At 34.6% G+C, this 12543-nt stretch overlaps 1 protein-coding gene across 1 annotated transcript; it reads right to left on the reverse strand.

The window, feature by feature from the left end:
• Positions 1 to 6200: 6200 nt before the first annotated feature.
• Positions 6201 to 9865, reverse strand: LOC120088814. Its single transcript, XM_039046256.1, has one exon. It carries the CDS (start codon positions 9347 to 9349, stop codon positions 6512 to 6514), a length of 2838 nt encoding a protein of 945 aa, XP_038902184.1. The 5' UTR covers positions 9350 to 9865; the 3' UTR covers positions 6201 to 6511.
• Between the last annotated feature and the right edge of the window lie 2678 nt (positions 9866 to 12543).

The raw sequence follows: 12543 nt of genomic DNA on the forward strand, positions 1-12543 counted from the left end.
AAGGTGCAAATGAGGATGAGAGAGATGCACGACCAAAACTGAAACTCACGAAGGAGAGTCAGACGGTGAAACTTTTTGAACGCGTGAAACCAGCAGCCGTGAATGGAACTCACAAAATCGAACAGTCATTGAGGGATGAAGGAAAGAGAGACGCGTGAAACTGGGCCTGAGAGACGTGTGAAGATGGAGACGACGATGAGTACTGAGAGAGATGAGGCCTAAAGGACACGTGAAACTTGAAAGAAATCAAGGAGGGAAAGGGACTGAGGCGTGAGGCTGAGCGGCAGTACACAAAACCTTAAAATGTAAACCTAATATAGTAATCCGTGTTGGATTGGGTAAATCCGAAATTTTAAAATGTAACTGAGACATAACCCAAATTGAAAAAACATAAATTTTTTTAATTCAAGCCCAACTCGAAATTAAAACTAACCCAACTCAACCCTTATAATTTAGGTTGGGTAGTTCGAGTTGTTCAAGTTGTTCGAATCATTTGAACACCTCAATGGTATACAAATTTTTAACAAGGATCTTAAATTGAAGAAACATAACAATAGTCTCACTTTTTGTTATAAGTGGATAAATCCAAGTGAACCTACTAAAGTCATCTAAAACTGCTAGATAATACCAGTAGCCACTAGTAGATTGAATAGAAGTTGGCCCCAAAGATTTGTATGGACAAGATTTAGAGGTCTATTAGCTCAGGAATGAGAAACTGGAAAAGGAAGACGATGAGATTTACCATATTTACATGCCTCACAAAAATCAACTTGTCCTTTACTTTCAACTGATATATTACGTAGATGCAAGATTTCTAGGGGATGGGTGGCCAAGTCGTTGATGCCACACATCCTTAGTAAAATACAAAAATACATAATAAGGAGAGTTGGTTGAATCTTCAAAATGCTAGAAGTAAGGGTTAGGAAACTTCAAGTCAATAGCTTTTCCTAGGTAAATCACATGAGCAGCTCCTTCATTTCCCATATGGTTGGTTGAGACTTTAGATGAGGCTACTTCCAAATGGTAGAGGCCATGTTCAAGCATCCCTATGAGGCACACTTCCTTGGACTTCCTTGCCTTAACAAAACAAAGATCATCATAAAATTGAACCAGCACACCATTATCTCGAGTTAACTTAGAGATGCTAATTAAGTTCTTTTTCATAAGGGAGTATCTTTTAGGACCAGAGACATTCCACTACTAGTTAAGTTAACAGTTCCATCAACGATAATAGTAATTGAGCAAGAGTACTTGCCCTTTAGAGAGAGTATTTAAAGGTCAGCAGTCACATGATTTGTAGCTCCACTGTCTAAGTACAAGGAGGGATCTTGAAGAGTATCGGGGTAGGCAATAAGAGTAGTAGGACTAAGAACAGTCTGATTACTCGGTGTAGAGTTAGCAGCATTGGCATTGTCTTCCTTGTTATATCTTTGATAACAAATGTCAGCAGTGTGGCCATACTTTCCACGTATCTGGCAAGTGGGTCTATTTTGCTGAGGATAGGGCGAGTACCGATTCCTTCCCTTGTTCCTTCTGTCGTTGCCTCCTCTGGTTGAAGAGTTGATGTGGTTGTTGTTGTGTTGGTTTAAACGATTGGTTTCAGAGGAGTTAAAGTTCTTTTTGTCTGCTGCAGCATAGTTAACAAAAGGTTGGTTTAATGTCAGGTTGCCTTTGAACTCCTGAACTTTCTCATGACGTTGTTCATAAGATAAGAGCTCATATTGAATTTTGTTCCATGTGAGGTCTTGGCTTCGAACAACACAGACAACGGGATTATATTCCTCATCAAGACCTACAAAAACATATGAGATAAAGCTCCTAAAGTCCATAAGAGAACCGGCGAGCAAGAGACTGTCATTATATCTCTTCATGACAGCCAAGTAATCTTGCATTTTCAGGCTTCCCTTTCTAATTTGTTGCATCATTTGCTGGTAGTAGTCTTCTTGCAACCTTGATTGAATACCAAAGTATTTTTTCCTGGGAATGCGACCAAAATCCTACATTGGTGAAATAAGGGGATGATCATGAATATATAAGTGAGGACAACTATCTCTAATGGAATAAGGGCTTTTGGGTAAAATCAAAAACAAAATCATGAAAGTTTTTGCCCAAAGTAGACAACATCATACTATTCTGGAGATTGTTGAAGGGTTGTTATCCCCAACATTATTTGAATGGCATCCACGAACCTTTTGCCTTGCCATAACCCATAACCTGAGCTACTATTTCTGGTGTCATTGAGTTGTACAACCATCCGACTAGAAGTTAATCAGTGATCAACCGGTGTTTTTTAGTGAGATGGTCTTCCACCTTATAGCTCCTTGGGATTTTAAGAACAATATTTTGCCAAAACAAAAAATTTCCTCAGTCCAACTTGATGGATGTCACTTGATTCAACAGATTGATAAAGGAGGGGTTACCAATGGGACATGTACCAGAACGTACTTGATATCGTTTCGTTGCAGGGACTGAATTGCTATTGAAGAAAGGGTTCTTCTATAAGAAGGACGAAGCTTACTATTGGAGACTTCAAACTCGGAATTTTTTTTGCTAAGCTTAGGATCGATGAGGGTGTCAGGCATAACAGCTCTAATACCAAGTTTAGGTTTTTAAAGAGAAGAGAGGAAGAAGAGTAAATGCTCTCGACCAATATTATTAATTCAGAAACTTACGTTTAGAGAAAAAGGATCCCCAACTTAAATACACAGTCAATGAGAAAAATAAGAAGATAAGATTAAGTTACCAAGTACAAGCACCTAAGCAGCAGAGAACAATCACCTTAATGGTATTTATATCATAACAAGCTCTACTTCTACTCCACCCAAGAATATAGAAAAATACAGACTAAGTGACTTTTTGTGGTTTCTTCTTGGTAGTCAATCGATGCCTAATCCTTATAATTTTAAGTTTCCAATTTTTAGTCTCCAAGGACTAGGATTTCTTCAAGACTCAATGGGACTCAATCGGAAGAGAATGACTACTTAGACGACCATGGGAGCATGGGAGAGAGGAATCCTATAATGACAAACGTACAATGTCGGGAAAAGACAATTATTTTTATGGAATGATTGGATAAATTGACAAAACAAAATGATGATTTAGAAAATTAGTCAAATAAGTATTTCTTCGTGAAAATAGCCGAAGAGCTCATTTTGATACTATTTAAAATTTAATAATGGACAAAATTATCCCTACTACAAAATCCATAGCATTATGGTGTATTTAAAAGAAAAATCTAATAATTTAAAACAAAATCTAATAAACTCAACCACCCCAAATCTCATAAATTTGAAATTTGAATAAATGCGAAACAAATAAAGAAAACTATTTGAACTAAATAGCATATCAAAACTGACTTTAGTTATAAAAAATAATATCATACAAATGAAAATAAAGCTTTAAATAATGAACATAATTAAAACTTAATGATTGAAAAACTAGAAAGTTATACTTTCGTGTGTTAATTTTCACCGAGAAACTAGTTAATTGTCAAGAATTATAATTAATAACTCAAAATTTAGATATGAAATAAGTAAATACATGGTATTCAAAATAACTATCAAATGAAGTTCATTGGACCCCACAAATACCTTCTACTCATTATCCTCACAAATACCTTCTTCCTAAAATTTTGTCATATGTTGTCACACATGTTAATAGCAACCGAAATCTTCTTTAATCTAGACCATGTAAATACCTTATAAATATCAAGAATGTTTGTCATATTTTGTCACACCCCTTATACTAAAATTAACTTAAAACCCACACACATATCTTGTAGTGGCTAAAATATTCTTCAAGTGTAAATACTATGTATTAAAAAACCATCAACTAAACCTCACAAGTATTCTATACTAAAAACCTAAAGTCTAGGCTAGAATCTAAACAATTTATTCTTCTTCTTAGCTTCCTAAGTTACCTACCCTTGCACAATAGATTCACCATCACCAAATCCACCCCTTCTCCTTCACAAACTCTCTATCCCTATCCTTCTACAGCTCTTCCATAGAGATTTCAATCATCTTAAAATCTATCATTCATCTTTCATTCAAATTGTCATCGATTTCTCACAAATTACTATGCAAATATATATGGAATCAAACTATAAACCCTAATAAAAAAATATAATACATGCTTTAAGTTTGAATACATTTTGAGAATGTTAATCCAATGACCAACTGATCAAGCAATGCCACTTCCATCTATGACCTCGTGCGAGACTAGTAGTATAATCAATCTTGAGAAGTCCTTTTATATATATATATATAAAAGCTATCCTAACAATGATATGATTGATTAGCACGTAATTTTTAATTTAGGTTTAAAACGCCTTTAATATTTAAAAACAAACAATCAGTAATCAAATCTCAACAAAATCTAACCAAACAAATTTAAAAGGGCAAAAAATTACCTAAATTTGTGCCCTCCACATTTGAAGCCATCGTGAGATTTTAAGAAGGTAAAATAGGGAAATAAAGTATAGAGATGGACCCTACACATCACCTCTTTTTTTTTTTTTTCATAAATCATTCCATTAAAAAAATGGTCATTTTTCCATTTGTGTTCCATTTTGGTCATCCAGGATTTTTCTTTTTTTTCCAGAGGTTATTATATGTGCACACCTTTTTTTTTTTTTTTTTGAAATTAAAGGTCTAGGGATTAAAATTTAGCATGAAAAAAGATTTTTTTTCTCAAACATTTAGGGGTTCCATCATTCTCCTTTCTTCTTGATATAACTCAAATACCCCAATGAAAACATTAATAAATCAATGTAATGTGAAAAGTGGGCTCATTTAATTAACTTTGGTATTGTTTACTTGTATTATGCACCCTTGCTAACATTTGGGGTCCACTTCAAAATGTGTAATAAAAAACGCAAGCTGATTGATGAGCGAAGGGTATTCAATCCAATTGTGTTTAGAAATTACATTGTACCGATATGGATACTATTACGATTACCATTACTGTCACTGTTTTAAATGGAAAAAGTATGGATTTTGATCATTACCGTTATTGTAACTGTTTGATCCTCAAAGGTAAAGGTAACAGTGGCAGTAATGGTAACAGTGAATGTAAAATTCATGATTCTATGTAAACGTGATAAAAAAACAATCCAATTACATTTGCGATTCTAGCTCATTACGATTGATCTAACAACGAAATTCCATTACAATCATACTGATTTTCATTACAGATTGGTAAACATGGTCAAAGTACATGAGAGAGGGAAAATGGAAGTATAAAGTGATAGGGTATAAATAAAGAGTTTACATTCATACTCTAATAGTAATTATGGGTATTTATAATTTTTTTTAACGCCAAGTGTATTAATGTAACTTTTGAAAGTTTAAAAGTGTTATCAAAATAAGACATAGATTAAAGGTTTCAATCCATACACCAATATTATGAATTTAAAAAAAAAAAAAAAAAACGCTTTTGGAAAGTTTAAGAGTATCATGCAACTTTTAAAAGTTCAATTGAAGCCAAGTACAAAGTTCTAAAGGCATTTTCTATAATATAGCATTTATATTATTGATAATTTGTTGATTTTTTCTTATGTTTCACTAACTTTTTAACGATATCATAAAAATATGGATGTTGAACCTATGGACTACTCAACATAAGCATAACTCAATTAACCAAGAAGTTAATGGTTGAATCTCACCTTCTGAAATATGGATATATGAAAGTATATATCAATGAAAAACCAAAAGAAATAAATAGTATATAATTCAACTAACAAAACTTTCAAAACATGTAATGTCCAATTCCGATCATGAGATACCCAAAGCTTGCCACAAGATGAGGTTGATAAAAAGACGAAAACACTAAACTTAGCAAAAAAAAAATCTTAAATTCCAACTAATTAATAGCATCCAACATAATTGAAATGATGAAGACCTGAAAAGAAAAAGTAGTTAAGACCAACCATAAAAAACACTCCTAATCAATCACTTTTTGTGGGAAAAAAAAACATGAAAACTTGTCTAATAGGAAGTAACAACGACACCACTTACTCCCGATACGAGTATTTCTCCCACTAGCATAATCTTTTACTATCAACTCCAATGTATGAAGTTCGATTTTTTTACTCCACATATTGTAAAATTAAAAATTAATAAATATATATATACATACACATATATATTCACCACTTATTTAGATTGTACCACTAGTTTAAAGTTGAAAATTGAGGCAAGCAAGAAAAGGCTTCATTCAAATTAACATAGGGCCCATGTGTAAATGTGGAATAGCCTAAAGTTTACATAACCTCTTCAAGATGACAAATCCCCAAAGCTGCCTCTACAATAGTCTCAAAGGAGACAATCTAAATCTAACCAATTATAAACATAAATTGACAAAGCTTTCTGCTTGCATTCAAGAGCCACCCTAGAATATAAGCAGATTCAAATTCAAAATAATACCTATCTTCTCCAAACAATATAACAAGTAATTAAAAAAAAATGATTCCTTTAACTCTATGAACAAATCACCAATAACAACTGCAGCTTCAGGTTGTTTCAGAACCTTCTTCAACAGAAGCTAGTGTTCCCTCTCTGATAAATGAAGGATTTAAGAACTTGGCCACAAATCCCCACAGTTTGTAAACATCTTCGAAGTTCGTCAAGAATCCCAATGAAGCTGTTACAACCTCAAGCCGTGCAAATCCGTGCTTCCCATGCCTGCCATCTTTAGTATGCCTGCACAGGGATGACTCTTCAAGATTTAAAACACCATGTTGCCGTTTCGAGCTGTCTAAAACCCGAATGTGGCTGAGGAATCCAATACCAAGAGATATGCCATCTCTTTCAGCTAGCTTCTGAACAAATTCTGGATTGATTAGTCCCCTGTTTCTGTTTCTCACATTGAAAGCTACTGCTGCTCCCCTTTCATATTTTATTTTTGGTCCATAAATCTGAACTAGGTTTACTTTGTTGCTTCCTTCTGAACCGGGAAACTTTAGTTGAAGCAACGACGTGACGAGCCAATTGATCAAAAATCGAAGTCGAAGTGTAGTCTTGTTCAGACCTAACATATTTATGTGATCAAGATGTCGACATATAATCTCAGGCTCCCTCCTGTTCCACTCTTCCTCATCATCATACTCTCCATTGCTTGTATAATCTTCATCATCCAAGCTCGTCACAGATACTTCTCCGGGCTCGATGTTATGGCTTAAGTGCTCCTTACCATTCTCTTCCATCCTAAAAGAAACTCGTCTTCCTCGGCTTTGCATATTACTCTCTTCCAAACCAAAAAACCTTCCACCAACGTGTTTGTTTCCTTCTCTTCTCCCTAACAACCTGAATTCACCTTCTGTTTCCCTTCTAATGGCACTCTCCTTCATCTCCGGACATATTTCTGATGTTGTACCATTTTCCAGCCCACGATAACAAAACTCGGATGTAGAAATATCAAGATGAAATCCATTATTTAACGTAGATTTTATCGAGGGACCATTGGAAAGTGGTTTACTATCTTCTGTTACTTCATGGATCTCCGTAACAACTCTGTAAGGGGAGTCATTTTTGCTATTAGCCGATGTGGCACTTGTTTCTGCAAATATATCTCTGGGAACCTCCTCGATGCAGCCCAGTTCCTGGCAGACTGAGTGGACAGCAGCATCAAAAGAAAGTACAGGTTGCTCATCATAAGGCCCCAAGTTAAAATCTTTGTCATTGTTGTATGTTGGTTCGCTGTGGATCTTAGAAGTTGGCTTAGGAGAGAGTAGTTTGTTCTTCTTTCCTTTTAACCAATGCTGAGGCAGAGGAGAAGTAATTTTCTGTTTGTGCGATTGACCTGCATTATCAGATCCTAGTGGACTCTGTCCTAAGTCAATCCAAATCGAACAATCTGACAATTCATCTTCACTGAACACCGGGCTCTTCATCACCTCCCCAAGAGAAATAGTCTCACTTTCCTCAAGTATGGTACTTGTTCCATCTCTGTCAGAGCTGTTATCATGATCCATCTCTGTTTCATAAACATCCCTCACCTGAGCAGACGTGAAGGCACCAGAGAAAGCAGGCAGTTGTGATCCCTGACGAGTTTCAGATGTTTTATCCACAACCCCAGCAACTTGGTCGCCTTCAAATTGACCCACTCTGTCAAGATCATCCATCGAGTCACTCAGATACATGGGATACTCAGGGGTTATCTTCACCATTCCAGAGCCAGTACATCCAGACCGAGTTTGTAAACTTCCCATCACTGATCTCTTTATCAGAAGACATCCAAAACCAGTAGGATCATACCCAAAAACCCTATAAAACGATGTTATGATAAAATCCGGTCGGAAAAGTGATAAACCAAGTGAATCCATATCCTTTGGACCTAAGGATCCAGCATCAAGCAAAACATGCCAATTGTTCTGTTGTGCCAAAGCCATCCACTGGTATGAATACTTAGCACCAGTCACTCTAGACTGAACAGGAAACACAAACAGACCAACAGAATCCTTCTTCCTCCTCCTCTTGTTCGTTATCTGTTTCCGCAAATCGGTCGAGCAAAGTTTCAAAGTTGGCCATTTAAACCAAGCACTATATGCTTTAGCACCCTTCTCCCTAGCACATTGAGCCATCCAATTCACAGATTGGCTCTCATAATCAAACATAGTCAACAATTTCTTGCTGCTATTGAAAGGGTATGATTCAGCCAGCAATTTAAAAGCAGACCCTCTGCTAACAGTAAAAACAAGGCCATATTCATGCTCAGGTATGTTCAAATGATCCATAATCCTACTCTTTATATCATGCTCTATAGTCCCTCTCTCGGCACCACCATAAAGAGCTTGATTACTCAAATTAGCAGCAATCTCAGACAAACTAAATGTAGAAGACTCCCAATAATGAAGGCTCTGAACATAAGAAAACAGCCCAAATCCACAGTAATCAAGACATACCTTAATCAAATGGGAATATTCATTCGAACGAAGCTGATCAATCTTCTCTGAGGACTGATACTTTGGGTACATTGTGAGAAACTTAGAGAAAGCTTCATGAAGATCAGGAATGGCATCATCAGATTCATATGTACGATCAGCCGCCATAGCTGTGGCCTTGAGAAACTCCCGCTGAGCTTGAAGCCTAGCAAGCGACCGTGATCGGCCCAAGCCACTGTTGTCATCGTTGGGTAATGGCTCAGAGTCCACATCTTGCGACTTGAAGAGAGACCCATCTTCAGAAGCTTCTTCAAGAGCTTCTCTAAGCTTGTGTTCTTCAAGTTTTCGAAGAATCAGTTTGTGTTTCTTGATATCCATCGCTGAATCGGACCCATCTTTTTTTCTACTCTTTTTATCCATAATCAAAGCAGCACAATGAGATAGAGGCTTCCATAGTGAATGATGCATCAAAACCAAGTGAAGAAAAACCCCAAAAATGAAGAGAGGCTTAAAGCTTGAGTTGAAACACAGCAATGGGGTTTATTTCGCCATTAAAACAAGCTTCGTTCTGGTGTGAAATTGAACACCCACATCAAATCTAAGGCATTCATGAAGGAAATTTGAAAAAGGATCGACACCCACAAGAAAATTTGTGAAACCAAAAGTAGCTACACCTCAAGAAGAAGAAGAAGATTAATTATTTAGAGGGTCAAACCCTAAAAACACAGGACCCGGATCCCCAAAATTTGCAGTGACACTCGAATTAAGTGCAGAAGAAAAGAAAAGAAAAAAACCCAAACTGAAATAAATCAATTGACCCCCAAAATCAAATGCCCATTTACACCATTTTCAATTCAGAGCCACTCTTCATTAAATAGATGCACAGAGAGCATTAACATTTCATAAAAAGCCTCAGTGCTGCTCTACTTCTTCAACCTTAGTTAACTAACACAATGCCTTAAGAAACAGAGGAAAAGGAAATTGGGTAGCAAAGACTTTAAATTTATTTATTTATTTACTTATTTTCAAAAAGAAAAAGACCACCTTTAGTTTGAACCATTTATCTTTACTACTACCAATTGAATAATTTTTGGCTATGTGATTTAGGGACCCCACTGTGACTTTTTTTTTTTTTTTTAAACAAAAAGAAATTTATCTCTGATATTGGCAGATTAAAAAGTCAAATAATATCTCAGCTGGATTGGCAAAAAGCTGTTTTCTGTCCAACCAAGAATGCCACTAATTAGTTGATTTTATGTTTTTTTTTTAACTTTATTTCTTCTTCTTTTTTTTTCTCTTAGAACTTGAATTTAAAAGTGTTCATCAATTTGATGATGAAGTTTATAGATTTTAAGGTTCTCTCTACTTTCCTTTCTTGATCTGTTAGATTGGACTTGAGTGAATTGTTTCTTTTGGGCATCTTTATTATGTCAATCAGCCAGTAGAGTTTGCAGATAAAAACAATGAGAAGATACTATGGACTAAAATTAGAAACGTTGGATTTCAACTGGATAATGCAATGGATTGACAAAAATTGAGAATTGTGAAAGTTATCTCCATTAAATTATAAATTTAGCCCTAAAATTTGATAATGGTGTCAAATAGGTTTATAAAATTTAAAAGTATCAAATACATTCCCGACATATTCAATATTTCAAAATATAACCAATAATATTAGATATAAAATTATATTTTGTTTGTAATAAGAGATTAAATTGTCAGATGTTGATGATTATGGTTAATCTTTCCGTCGAACCCTGTTTGGAGATTAATTCTATAATTGAGGATATTTGAAATATGGTATCATTTCAATCTGTCCAATATCGCTTCGTGAGGAGAGATTGGAATAGGACGGCACATGATCTAGCTCGTCGTGGTTTGTCATCAACCTCTTTTATTTGGCTTTCTAATTTTCCTATGTGGATGATTTTTCGTTGTAATCAGAATATTTGACACTTTCTTATTATGCCTTCTTTCTGGCTGGGAAAGTGTAATGAACTAATGAATGGACTTTATTATCCAAAAAAAAGGAAAAAGAAAAAAAAGATTAAAGTTCATCAAAGAAAGCATAACTCAACTGGCATACGAAAGCGTTATTAACCACAAGATTTATGGTTTGAATCCCCCACTCCTACCATACTAAAAAAAGAGATTAAACTTTTAATTGTCATGTTTAATAGGTTCGTGGATCTTAAACAATTGTAGGATAGGTCAATGACACATAAAAAAAAATTAAATTTTTTTAAATATATATATACTTGAAATTATTTTAATAAACTAGTCATATACTTTAAATGAAATTTTAATAAATAATGTTGTTAAACTACTAATATATTAATGATATACTTGAAATTACATTTTGAATGAGTATTAATATATTACCAATACCTTAATAAAATACCTTGGATTACATTTCGAATGAGTTTTGTTACACTATCAACACCATTGTTATATTCTAAATGAACTTAGTGAGTGTTGATCTATACATTAATGATAAACTTCAAATTATTTTTTAACGATTATTAATATATTACTGATACATAAATATTATAATTTAAATAAATTTTGATCCACTGTCGTTAGTGGTAACTACTAATACACCAGGGTAATATTTAATCTGACATGTACAATTGAAGTTATACTATTATACCTAATATATGTTATTATGAATGATATAACTTCACATTTAAAGTTATATATTAATAATATCGTTGATGTTCTCTTTTCTCTTAATTTAAATTTGGTATATCAGCCCATTGATATGTGAAATATAAAAGACATTCGTTATACAATTTAAAATACCAAATTAATGGTTGATGATTTGTCATCACAATCATATAAAAAAAATTTAAGGATGATTTTCAAAAATAGAAAAAGAAAGGAAACTATTTACACAAAATAGCAAAGTTTAATCATCTTTCCCCCTTCTCCTTCTCCTTCTCCTTCTCTTTCTTCTTCTTCTTTAACCCAATCTTGGTCTTTCTCTCTAATCCACACATTTTCTTCTTCTTCTTTGGTCTAATCTCGGTCTCTCTCTCTATCCACACACTTTCTTCTTCTTCTTCGATCTGATCTTAACCTCTCTCTCTAGCCCACACTCACTAACGTCTAGCAGTCGTTGCACTCATGAATCCACTGCTTTTTGGGTCTACATCACAGATTTGGTTGTACGTCATCGTCGGTGCCCAATTTTTCTCTCTCTACCCAATTCACTCTCTCTCTTCCTCTAACTCTTAGATCCGTGCAAACCAATCCTCGTCACCGCTGTCTTTGTTGCCGCCATTGCTAGAGTTCACTAGATTTTGGTAGTTAGGGGTAAGATTTTGGGCGTTTTGGGTTAATTTTGTTTGGTTCTTGAACACCCTTATGTTTTGGTATTGATTTACCCATGAAGTTGGATGCTAGATTCGAGTTTTGCTACTATTAGATAGTTGTGATAGACATTGTCATCAATGTCTATCACAAATAGATGCTGATAGAATTCTCTCAATGATAGAAACTGATATAAGTCTATCACTGACAGACACTGATAAAAGTCTATTAGTGTTTATTAATGATAGAAACGGAAAAAAGTCTATCATTGATATCAATGTCTATCTGTTGTTTTTTTTTATTATTATTATTTCTATAAATAGTTTGATATTTTTTCTATCTGTGAAAAT

Source organism: Benincasa hispida, chromosome 10 (assembly GCF_009727055.1).
Source record: "Benincasa hispida cultivar B227 chromosome 10, ASM972705v1, whole genome shotgun sequence".
NCBI classification, from domain to species: domain Eukaryota; kingdom Viridiplantae; phylum Streptophyta; class Magnoliopsida; order Cucurbitales; family Cucurbitaceae; genus Benincasa; species Benincasa hispida.

Excerpts from the sequence above, each read along its gene's own strand:
- LOC120088814 (XM_039046256.1), bottom strand. The coding sequence starts at position 9,349 with ATGCATCATTCACTATGGAAGCCTCTATCTCATTGTGCTGCTTTGATT.